The sequence below is a fragment of the Grus americana genome, chromosome Z, assembly GCF_028858705.1.
Source record: "Grus americana isolate bGruAme1 chromosome Z, bGruAme1.mat, whole genome shotgun sequence".
NCBI lineage: Eukaryota > Metazoa > Chordata > Aves > Gruiformes > Gruidae > Grus > Grus americana.
Window position 1 is genome coordinate 24798069 of NC_072891.1, and position 13038 is coordinate 24811106.

Sequence of the window (13038 nt, forward strand, 5' to 3'; positions counted from 1 at the left end):
TTTGAAAATTTAATGATAACAGGAAAAAGAGTAATATTGCCCATCACTTAAAGTGTAACCAGGATTTGAGTTTGTATGGCATATCTGATACCCTCTTCAGCTTTTTGCATTGCTGATGGTTGTTGTGTCTTATAGACAGGCTAATGAACCAGTTGACATGCCATTCTGTTTTGTTTTTTTTTTCCTCTATAAAACTATTAACCTTTCTCTCCCAAACAGCTTGGGATCTGTTAGAACAAAACTAAGAGAGCTTTGTGAGATTGTCTGCATGCTGTGCCTCCTTGCTATCCCTGTTGTGTGCTCTTCAGCAACATCCTGTTGATGTCCTGCCACACATGCTATGTACTGCTGAGCTGATAGTGAGGTACCTCATGTTCTCAAGTGATTGTCATCTGGAAGTACTTACCAGGGACCACCGAGTGGATTCTGTGAGTGCCTCTCTGTATCTCAGCTCATGTGGCGTAGGAGCTGCAGGCAGATCCCACTTTATTATTAATTGGTTTGTGATCTGATAAGCATTGATGTTAGATGGTGTCAAGCACTTCCCTAAAATGGGGAACATGCAGCTGTTATAAATGCGGGAGAAGCAGGAAAGCTTTGATAATTATGTCTGTCAGGTGCGGTCGATAAAGAATAAAACACTTGGCAGAGAATACTGAACACTGAAAGATCTTAAAAAGACCAGAAATAAATAATTACTAAATCTTTATGTTATCAACAAAATAGGGTTGTTTCTCTTGCCTTTCTTTTGTGAATGCTCTACTGATTTCAGGAAGACCCTTTTTCTAAGCGGGTGCTATTCTGAGGGAGTCTGAAAGGCAAAATCAAAATTGGAAGAGTACCTATAATCGTAAATTGTATAAAAGATTTCCAGAATGTCTTCCAATTTCAGCAACTGTGTTAAGCTATATAATTGTAAGTGCAAGTATGTTTCTGTCTTTCCCACCAATAAACACAAGGTGGCCAAAAGCCTCCAGAGGAGGTCATAATGATAATTTGGGTTGTGCTGGTAGTGCCCCTCAGCAGTGAGAAGCACTGTTTTTTTTCTTGGACCATCATTACTCTGAAAAGGTGAAGTTTTGAGAAGCCCTTATCTCAGTGATCAGATACTGTAGGAAATCTTTAAATAAACATCTAAATGACATAGTTGATAGGATTTATTTTTTCATATCTCCCCTGCAGCATTGTGTAATGGGTAAGTGGCCTTCAAAAAGAGTTGAACTTTGAAAACATTTCTCAAAATGCTAAGGCTCTGTAACAATGATTCCTTAAGTGCATGGTACTGAGTCAACTTGCTCTCTGTAAAACAATAAAGAAGTCCAGAAAACCATCAAATAGAGCACAGGAAGCTGGTTAAGCACTGTACACCAATATCACTATACATTTTTCTGAATATGACTATTTTATAGTCTAGCAAATGATTTAAAGTAAAACCCTTCTCCCGTAAAAGCTGGTACACTTCTGCTGTTGACTTCAGTAAAGATTTCATCCAAGGAAGCCAAAACTGCAGCTTAGCTCTCTGAATCAGTAAAAATAACAAGTGTATATTGGGTGCTACAATTTTGGAAATCATCTTTAAGAAAATATTACCACTGCTTCATCTGGGCACGGTAGTAACACAACTCGTGAAGATGCTGTACCTGCTTTGCTTGGCGTAAGTGAGATGTTCTTTCCTTTCACGCAGCTGTCATGGGCGTAATTCACTGCTATCCAAATAGATGCAGATCGCTTGATGTAGAGATCCTTTCGTTCTATTGTGATGGAAGGTGATGATGTGTTCCGTTGAAAAAGTTTTTGTATTCTATCCCTTCAGAGAAAAGGAAGCAAAATGAAAAACAGACATTTTATCGGATTATAGTTACTCTTTCCTCCCCCTGCCCCAGAAAGCATCATTACAGCAATTGATAGTTTTCCAGGTAGCTATATACAAAATTCAACTGAGATCTTGAAGGTGAGGCCTGTGCAGCTTGAAACAGCAAGTGTACTTCCAGTAGCCTAGTAACTTTAGCAAATTTAAACATGCAAATCCTTGTTGTGTGATGGGAACTGTTAAATTCCTTAAACTTGTTAGGCACGGCATGAATCAAGACAAAATCCATATGGCCTTCTTTTGTACTTACAGTGGGATATAAAGAGCATTTAGAAGTTATAAAATTAGGTTAGAAATTACTTCATACAGTTTACTTGGCACCTACCATAGGGGGACCTAAATTCCTTTGAACAGCAAAATTTCCCAGTTAGCTGAATCTAAATTACCACAAAGGTATGAAAAAACTCTTATGAGTTATATGCCTGTCTTCTGACTTCTGTTCCTGCAAAGCATCAGTGTCTGACAGAGACGTTTAAATGCCACCTCAGCCCTCAGCCCTGTAGACTTCTCCTGGTATACCTCATGCACACAGCACAGAGAGTCCAGGATGTTTAAGGCCTTACATAGGAGGCTGTTCCTGTTCTGCTCAGGGTTTTTTTTTCCCCCCATCTCTCTCTCATTTACTCTCTGTCACACACAGGACAGACTTTTTTTCAAGGTTAAAGCTGTGTCAGTTCAATGTTCTTAAAGAAATGGGCTGGCATACTAATTGCCTGTCTACATATTTCAAGAATTAAATGTGCTGATCATGATACAATATTTAATAACGGAATAAAACCACTTGAAAGTTCCCCTGCCTTCTGCTTCAGACTAGTTGTGAATCAGCCATTAATATTTCAAAGCATGATTTCAAATGCTTGGTTGGAACTTCTCTGTGGGAGTGTTTTTCTTTAATGCTTTTCTTCCTGACAACTAAATCATAAGGAGCAAGGATAAGGAACTATTTCAATGTCAAACTGATGTTACTTGCAGAAAGGGATGATGCCCTCTTCTAGGCAAGCAAAAAGCTCTTTTAAATGTTTTTGTTTTCCTTTTAACTCAATAGAAAAGGAAAAAGGAAGTTTTTCTTTAAGATGACTGGGCTGAAGCCCAGGAAGCCTTTAAGTTCTGTCTCTGTCTTGGGAAAATCAACATCTCTGGGAGGTAATTGCCTCCCTCCTCCCTCACCCATCTCCTCTTTCACTCTTTTACTGCCTTCTCTGTTCATAACATCAACCCTGCAGCCTAGAAACAGCAGGGTTGTCTGATTTTGGCTGAGGACTCTAAGAGCAACTAGCTTACAAATACTTCAGCTGATAGCATTTCTATAGAAGCAGAGCTGTTTCACAGGTGCTTCTTGCCTTCCAAGAAATTGGGGCTCCATGAAGACCCAAGAGGCAAGATGACAAATGCAGTGGGGTTTGGTGCTTATTGCAGGTCAGCATCTGCTGCTACCTCCGGGGGGAAAATATTGAAGGTGATGGGGGAAGTAGCCTCACCCCTGAGGTGGTTGCTTTGCTCAACTGTACTGTGCAAAGATCACCCTGGGGAATTTCCAAGTGTAGTGAAATTTCCTTTAGGAGATGCTCCTGACAACAGCTCTTTTTAATGCAGAGTGCTGAGTTATGTGGCAAAATAATCAGCAATGAGTACCAGAATTTGCCAACGGCAAACAGTGTTGTATCCTGTGTACCTCATGATACGGTCTAATGGCACAGATCATGTCTTCTGATCTCACTTCTTTCTAAACATACCCTTAATCACATGGGAGATCCCAGATATGTATATAGAAAATGATGAAAATCCATTTTATAATGCAAGTAATGATACATAAGTCTGCTTTTTTTTTTTTTTGTTTGTTTTAAAACACCGGACAGATGTTGATTTAATCTGCCTATCTACATTTTACCTGACTTCTTTGCTTTACCTTTCTCAAAAAAGGCACAAATGAAGATACTTATATTTTAAGGTAATCATTTTAAGATTAACCCTACAAGTTCATTCCGTCTGTGAAACAAATACTTCATAATTCACAATTCGGTAATTGGTGAGTGATCTCTCCCTGCCCTTATCTCGACCCAGGAGTCTTTTGTTATATTTTCTCTCCCCTGTGCAGCTGAGGAAGGCAGTGACAGAGCGGCTTTGGGGGGCACCTGGCCTCCAGCCTGGGTCAACCTACCACACTCTTATCAAGCTCTTACCAAATCAATAGGTATTGATGAGATGTGAAGAGAGATTTTGACCATTACTGTGTAACAACCTACAATGTGATGAAATAGTTTGGAGCAAAACTCTGGCGGGCAGGAATCATGCCGAACAGCAATGACAGCTTTTGTTTTCTTTTAGACTTACCATTTTAAGAATATGGTATAACTAATGGTATTCGGAGCACTGGGTACTGGCAGCCAGGTACAGGTTAGATCCTCACTTAATTCTTTGTAGCATACCAATTCATTGTCCCAGTCTGCAAGATGAAAACATGTGGACTGGAAAAGACCCATCACAGGCAACTGTTTACCATTAACCGGTGCGAGACGACTATGAGAAGCAAAACCAAATACGAAACAGGCTAAACCCTTTTGTGCGACAAAATAAGAACTAGCTGTGTGAGTCCTTACGCCATGTTTATTCTCAAGGCAAGTAGTTCACTAACGTTTAGAACAAGGGACACAGACATTTAGAAAGAATAAACCTTATCAGTCCTAATGTTTCCAAGTAAAACCAAGTTTTTCTACATGAAGGTAGAAAATGTCAATAACTATAATGTTGTGTACCCAACATTATAGTGCTGAAATGCTTGCTATCATGTTTCCTACAGCTTTGGTATTGTTACAACTTTGAACTGTGTTTCTCTCCTACAATAGTGACATCTTGTGTGCTGCTTGCCTCTGCACTTATTTAAAGCTTAATTTATTTATTTATTCATTTTCAATTCTGAATGAAGTATCTTTTATACTTCCGGAAACACTACTGCATTCTTTGGCTAAAAAAAAATGCAGAAACAAATTGCATACATTCAAGGAAGTATGACTAGCTTTTGGCCCTCTGCTTTGAGGAAACCTATTGCAAGGTAATCTTCTTAAACCAGATGATAAAATCACTGTGAACTTCTGCCCTAAGAGGCCTTAGATTTTCATATCGCAGCTCTGCTCTGGTTTCAGAGGAAAGCTGGTGAGGGACTGTTCATCAGGGAGTGTAGTGACAGGACAAGGGGTAATGGGTTTAAGCTGAAGGAGGGTCGATTTAGATTAGATGTTAGAAAGAAATTCTTTACTGTGAGGGTGGTGAGGCACTGGAACAGGTTACCCAGAGAAGCTGTGGATGCCCCCTCCCTGGAAGTGTTTAAGACCAGGCTGGACGAGGCTTTGGGCAACGTGGTCCAATGGAGGGTGTCCCTGCCCATGGCAGGGGCGTTGGAACTAGATGGTCTTTGAGGTCCCTTCCAACCCAAACCATTCTATGATTCTATGATTAACACAGTTCCCATCTGACAGACAGTGCCTGTCTTGCCACTGTGCTTCTGGAAGCACTCAATTTTTTGCTGAAATCTGTACAAAGCATTGGCTTCTGGATCTGGGGAGCAAACCCCTTTGCTCAGGGAGTCGCTGTGACTTGGGAACCCTGGAGAACCAGGAGCATCTGCCTTGCATGGGAGGGAGGCACTGCTCACCCACAGGATTATATACCAGAGCTAGCAACAGCTCTGCCTGGAGAATCTTATAGACTGTTAAACACAAGTTTATAGTATTTTTGAAAGTATAGGCCAGAACTGACCGTGCGCACCCTTGTGAAACATCTTAGAAATAAATGTCATGCAATTAAGTTGGGGGAAAAAAGAAGAGAGGGACTACATTTTAATGACTAACACCAAGGGCCAATGTGATATTTCCATAATTTCCAACTGGCAAGAATTACTGTGGAGTTTCTTGCAAAGCATTATACACTGCAGCGTAGGACTAATCATCAACAGTAGAACTCATTGACTAGACTCCAGAATTATTCCAGAACCATCAGTCATCTCTATCAGAAGTTCAGAATGATGCACTATTGCTGGAGAAAACAATATGCCACTTATATTACTAGCTTCATAAGGATCACATTATAGAGCAGAAGGAACATAAGTTTATGTGTAAAATGATTTGTGCTTAATCTTTGGAAAGAAAAATATGGGGGTTTTTGCAACTGAATATATTAGAAAATTAGAAGGGTCAAAGCCCAACTAGAAATTAATCTGGCTACTGCCATAAAAGACAATTAAAAATGTTTAAGTTTTCAAAATTAACTAACATAACAAGCTCCAGAATAAGTGCTGGAACACAAGGTTCTATTTTTGGAGTTGAAGACTAATACTAATATGAAAGAGCTTTGAAATAGATTTGAAGGGGGGGGAGGGGATAAAACCAGGCTTGCTAGAGATAAGCCTGGGGGCGGCACACCAATGTTTGTGGGATGATGTGCTAGTGAGGTCCTTCAATCTGCCATCTTAGTGGAGACAGGAGATGGAGAGCTGTGTGGCAGGAAAGACACAGGGGTTATTGATTACTTAGAAATCATGGAAGCACCTGAGAATGGTCGGGTAGGAATTAGGGCTTCTCCCCTCAAAGCAATGATGGGATCAGTAGCCCAGGTGAAGTGCATCTACACCAATGCATGCAGCATGGGCAACAAACAGGAGGAGCTGGAAGCTGTTGCGCAGCAGGAAAACTATGATATAGTTGCCATCATGGAAACATGGTGGGATGATTCGCACAACTGGAGTGCTGCAATGGATGGCTACAAACTCTTCAGAAGAAAAGATGAAAAGGACCTGGGGGTGTTGGTCAACAGCCAGCTGAGTATGAGCCAGCAGTGTGCTCAGGTGACCCAGAAGGCCAACAGCACCCTGGCTTGTATCAGAAAGAGCAACGGCCAGCAGGACCAGGGAAGCGATCGTCCCCCTGTACTCGGCGCTGGTGAGGCCGCACCTTGAGTGCTGTGTTCAGTTTGGGCTCCTCACTACAAGAAAGACATTGAGGTGCTGGAGTGTGTCCAGAGAAGAGCAACGAAGCTGGTGAAGGGTCTAGAGCACAAGTGTTATGAGGAGCGGCTGAGGGAACTGGGGTTGTTTAGCCTGAAGAAAAGGAGGCTGAGGGGAGACCTTGTTGCTCTCTACAACTGCCTGACAGGAGGCTGTAGCCAGGTGGGTGTTGGTCTCTTCTCCCAAGTAACAAGCAATAGGACAAAAGGAAATGGCCCCAAGTTGTGTCAGTGGAGGTATAGATTGGATATTAGGAAAAATTTCTTCACCAAAATGATTATTAAGCATTGGAAGAGGCTGCCCAGGGAAGTGGTTGAGTCACCATCCTTGTGTAGACGTGGTGCTTAGGGAGATGGTTGGACTTGGCAGTGCTAGGTTAACAGTTGGAGTTGATGATGCTAAAGGTCTTTTCCAACCAAAATGATTCTATGATTCTATACATATTTTTCAGCTGAAGGGAAGTTAAACAGTGATGACATTCTTAACTCATTTCTAGTCTCCTGCGGTTAAGCTTATTTTAGTATTTAAAAAATCTCTTATCAGAAATGGTAGTGATAAAATATGACTGTTTTGCTTTGTATCTTACTGTCTGAACTATTAGTTCAGAAGAATCAGCTAAGATGTCTCAAAGTACCACCCACACTTTAAAAAAAAAGACCCAGAAATATTTTTTTTTCTCTTCAGAAAAATAGATAAAGATCTCAACAGGTACAAGATACTTAAGGTTATAAAAATGATTTTTTCCTGAGGAGTAGAGTCACATGTTGTTTATATCTATTAGGTTTAATGACTTGCTAAAAGACCTATGAATCTTGAATAAGAATTGTTTTGGTATTTGATAAGTAAATATGATTATCTCTGGAGTGGGTGTTATAGCACGGTTATGACATCTTATAAGATAAAAGATCAGTCCTTGTCTTTTCCTCATTCAGAGCCATTTTTTCCTACAACCCAAGTTACAGAGTATTCTCGCTATTCTTTTCATCATTCAAATGGCAACTGTGTATTCAAGTTAAAAGTTGGTTTGGACCAACATGTGTGCCAAACAAGTATAGCTCAGACTTTAATACCCTCACCCTATAATACCTCCATTCTCCTACTAAAAGAAAGGTGCTTTTCTAATAAAGTTGTGCTATATCAGTTTAGGTATGTTCAGCTTCCTTTTGGAAAGGCAGAGATCAGGTATTCCTGGTTTCTGCAGTGTTGTGAATAATTATTGAATTCTTTGCTTTCCTAGTCTGACCACCTAACCAAATCTTGGTCACCGCACCCATTCACATGGTGCTTTAACAACTGGGTAAAGCAGCAACCGCTCTGACATTCTCCTCCCCTCTTACTCTGAATCAAGCATTTCCTTTCCTTGGTGTTTCTTTGTTGTTGTTGTTTTAAAGTAACACCTGAAACCAAACCCTTTTTGGAACTTATTTCAGAGAATAAAATTTGTACAACTTCATGTTAATACGTTTGCAACATACTGCTCCCAAACCTATTTGAAATAACAGTTTTGGAGAAAGTGATGAGAAGGAAACATTTTCACTCTTCTACTAAATTTCTACTAACTTCCTCCCTAAATAATTTCTATTAACTGAGATCCAAGTGGTGGCCATAGTGTTGCAGTCCTGTCTCTGCTTATAGAAGAACAGGGGGTTGTAGTGTTCTTCATGATCTCAGTCTTTTACAAAAAAGGCTTTCTCTATGAGATGGTGGTATTAGAACAAACTAAAAATAGTAGATTTTATGTGTGAAAATAGTGTATTAGCTCAACTAACACCCCAATGCACCGCCCTGCTGCCAGTATACTGAGGTTCTATGCTACTTTGTCACGATGAACACAATGAATACTACACACCGTTGGTTTTTTTTTTTTACTTGTCCTATTTGTAGGTATTAGTGTCCACATGCACATTACATTTTTTCCTAGTGCTTTTTTGTTTTACTGTACTGCTTCCCTTTAATGAACATGCATATTAGTTCTTCCCAGCCCTAGAATAGTACTAGTCCTGTACCATGACTATGCTCCAAGAGCTAAGAAAATAAAGAAATTTTTTTCTCTGTCCTAAAAACATCACAATCCAGTTTGTTCTTAAATAAAACAAGCTTATTTTTTTCACTGTAGAACTTCTTGTTTTTCTTCTTGTGTATCTGTTTTTCTCAGTAACGCTTTAGTAGAATTTAGTCTGATTGGCTAATAGCAAGGAATAGAATATTATCCATGGCTAATTTCAGAAAAATATAGTCCTCCCGATGATGTCCTATCCAGTGCCACCGTGTACTCAAAAGCCTGTCTCCTCTGCTGTGTCTCTTAGCAAGCAGGGTATTTCTGCCTACAATGAATTCAGCATGAAGTACATCAGATGACCACCAGCTGCTGTGTAATAACCGCTATTAAAATGCATTGGAACAGTCCTTTTTGCTATTAACAGTATTTTATCAGTTAAATGCAAAGCATAAATAATTGTCACGCATAAACATTGCTGATTCTATTGTCTTTTGAAATCACGGTAATTTGTCCAGAGACTACACACTAGACAGGATTTATTCACAGCTTGTGGATTACCTCTAGGTAGCCGTAAATGCTCCACCATCAAACAGACACATCTGTCCATGCTGTCCTGGAGGGGCTTTTCCCCTTCAGAAATCTGCAGACGTTTCTTTGCAGATAAAATCTCTCCCGCCTGGCGCCCGCAGGCAGCGCGGGGCTCCGCGGGAGGGGAGCGGGGCGGGGCGGGGCGGGGTGGCGCTCGGCGGCCGCCAGGCGGCGCCTGGGCACGGGCGGGGCGGCGGAGACCCGCAGCGGCTGCGCGCCGAGGAGCGCACCCCACCCCCACCCCCACCCCCCCAATAATTTCGGGTAGCTGGTTTCTTTCAGCAATGACGGTCGTCTTTGAGCTTAAGTAGGTATTACGCGAGAAGTATTTACCCACCTCGGAGCTGCTGGCAAAATGGAAAATCCCAGTTTATGCAGTTGCAGGAATCTGGGGAATAAAAAGGAATCGTTTAACGAGACAATTGTAAAAGCTATAGGGAAAAAAAAATGTTACTGGCTGTCGTTTCTCCTACCCACAGAACTTAACTGGGTCATGATTTTGGTCATGCAGCCTTGCCTTTGAGTAACATTTAGAATTTTTACTATTTATAAGCAGTAGTAAGTTATGCAGCAAATCAAAACTCACCTATTGCAAATAAAAAGATAGCTGCGAGCAGAGAGTTCATCTTCTCTGTAAAGAAGCATAATGATTAGCGTCAACATTACACTGTCCTCAGGCTATTTTTCACACTTCCTCTTCAAACTTCTTATTCATTCCACTACCTGTAATGTTACTGGCTGAACACAAGTAATAGGTTTATTAATGAAAATGTGAGGGGCACTTCAGCTCTAGGTTATTAATTATACTTATTAAATCCTAACAGCCCTTCTAAAAAACCAGAAACCTTCCCTTTTTGGTGTTTGTAAGAAGTCACAGTGAGATTCTTAACAGTGTCTGATATATCAGCAGTCCAAACCAAATTAAGCTTATGCAAGTACTTCAAACTCCTTTGAAAATCATAGCCTAAATGGCAATGTGAATTAGAGATAGTGATATCAATAAAAAGTAAGTCAAGGTGTTTGACTTACTCTAATATGAATACTTGGATACTGTAGAAATAATAGCAGCAGAAGACCCTGTCTGTCTTCACTTTCTGACTTCTTCCCCCATTTAAAGTAATTTCACAACTGCAAAGACGCTATATCTACATTGTTGGTACCAACACTGGGAGTCCTACTGTAGGAAAAAATCACAACAGCTGTAAATCAAGTGTGGCTATAAACTCCACATTCATTAAGTCTGGTCAGAGTACATTTAAAATAACTCTGAGCACAGAGGCCACCAGAGCCACAATAGCTGTTGCTGCTAAAGCAGTAAAGGGAAATTTTCAGAAAATTTCATTATTGTGGGAAATTTTCAGAAAATTTCACTACTGTGGGAAATTTCCCCTCTGGGCTTAGATAACTGCAATCAGAGACTGGATTCAGACCTACCTGGTGATAGGCAAATTATTAACTTATCTTGGCAACCATGCTATATTTCAGGTTGAGTATTGAATAGAAAAAAAAAATTCTGTTTAAAATGAATCACTTTCTTAAATAGAGTTACGGGCATGCTTCTGAGTCTGGTCTACAGTAGGAGTGGGTGACTAATGCACTGACTGTATCTTATCAGATTTTCTGAAGGGCACAGTCATGAAATGCAAGTGAACAAGGAATTCTACTGCATGTTACAGGGGGTTTCCTAGTGATGAAATTTTTTGGGCTTGGGAGTAAGCTCTGAAATGCTGAAGGCTGGTGGATACAGCATGTGCATGTAGGTTTAAAACCCCTCTTATGTGAGTGAGCCAGAAATCAGCCTTGACAATTCTTCCCGCAAAGAATAGCCAAAAGGATAGTGTTAATTTGTGAGCAGTAAGGAACAAAGAGAAAATGCAAGTCACACGTGAGAGAGATTTTGACAGTGGAGGTTGAAGAGTTAGAGACTCAGAGTAGCATAGAAGTCAAGAATGAAAATCATGTAAGTAACTCAATGCAAGAGCAGGAAACTGGGTTCAGCATGTGCAGAATTAAGACAGAACATACTGAAGAGAAATAAACCCAATAAGGCAAGTCCATATTATCTTTGCTGGAGCTCTAAGTCTCAGTATGAATGTTACTGTCATTTAAAGAAAAAAGTCAATTGTAACAAGTACAGAAAATACATTGCCAATCAAAATAGCAGAGGAGATAGACTCTTGAAACTGGAATTTGTCATAGAAGTAAAAGCCCATTTTTAATTATAGCTCAGCTATCAAGTTGCCATAGTAACACTCTAATGTATAACAAAAGCTGAATTATTATTTTCGAGGTAAATTTTGCACAGAACCACTTTTTCAATTGTTTAATATTTCAGCTCTTTCATTGCTACGTACTTGTATCATAACTGTAAATGCCTTAAGTTTTCCTGTTATTCAGATGATTATTATGCATCTTTTGTGATATGCTCAAAAGTGCAGAACAACTGGAGGATACCACCAAGTTTGTCTTATTTGTGACCTAAATGGTTTCTCAGACCTAGGTTTATGCATCATTATAGATGTGGTTTTCTCTGAATGCTTTTCGTTGTCACTTGCTTATTTAAATTCTGCAGTAAAAGACATGGCAGGGTCTTGGTCTCCCCAGAATGCAATCTTGAAATAAATTAACTCTTCTATTTAAAGTGGATTGGATCATGTAAATTAGTAGAAAACCCACAGCATCCTTCTCTGTCCCCTGTCCTAAGTTTATCTGTTAACTGCTACATTTCAGAGGAAGAATAATCTCTGAAGACAGGTGGGCACAGCAAGAAACATGCTGCCAGACCCCTTATCCTGCTCCATACCTGTGGAGCTCCATCTCTTGTAGCCTTGCCCATCACAGGAGGACTGGTCAGGCTGTGAGCTTGTGAGTACATTTTTTTTTGCGGGTGACCATTGTGCCCTTGAATGCTAATGAACCAGAAGGATCTGAAATCTTGTTTGCTGAATATGTCCCAAGAGAGTTTGGGTGGGTTATGTGTGACCAGCAGCCTTGTGAAAGTGCACTCAGAACCTGGTGGGCAGCTGAAGCAGAATGTAGACTGCAGAGAAATTGCGTTAGGAAAGGAATATTGCATTTCTGTTTGAAGTCTTACCTTGTCTGAAGTGCAAAAAGTTGAGGTCTTCATTTTCTCCTGGTTGAATCTGTATTTTTGCTAGCTTGCTGTTTTCTCTGCTGAAAAGTTCAGTGCAAATTGACTACGGTCGATCTGTTTCAGGCATATGGTAACAAATTCAATATTGTAGCAAATTAAAATTCAGTTTTGGCCTATTAGTGGTACATGCTGAAGTCCTGTATCTTTCCTCTATGAATCTAAAGTAGAGCTACACTATTTTTCACAAGCTATTTCTCATATAACTCTGCTTCTGATAAGCAGATCTCCAGGTCTGTAGAAGATCTGACAGATTATTACAGAATGTTTTTTTGCCAGAGAAATACATAAGTATCTGAATTCAAAGAGCAATTTTTCATATGATCTCTGAGAAAAAAATAAAAAAAAAACCCCACTCAACCCTCAGTCACACCCCCTGGGGGAAATTTGCCGTGATAGGGAGTGTCTCTGCCACACACTCTTTCATCCTTTCT

General features: G+C 40.2%; 1 protein-coding gene across 1 annotated transcript in view; it reads right to left on the reverse strand.

Annotated features, from left to right (window-relative positions):
* Positions 1-12747, reverse strand: part of LOC129199500 (interleukin-31 receptor subunit alpha-like) — a 31501-nt gene extending 18754 nt beyond the window's left edge. Inside the window, exons 1-6 of the mRNA XM_054810070.1 lie at positions 12548-12747; positions 10040-10084; positions 9791-9841; positions 4202-4313; positions 1641-1807; positions 407-546 (exon numbers count right to left, since the gene is read on the reverse strand). Coding sequence (XP_054666045.1) covers positions 407-546; positions 1641-1807; positions 4202-4313; positions 9791-9841; positions 10040-10079 — 510 coding nt within the window. The 5' untranslated portion in view covers positions 10080-10084; positions 12548-12747. The remainder of the gene's footprint in view (positions 1-406; positions 547-1640; positions 1808-4201; positions 4314-9790; positions 9842-10039; positions 10085-12547) is intronic.
* Between the last annotated feature and the right edge of the window lie 291 nt (positions 12748-13038).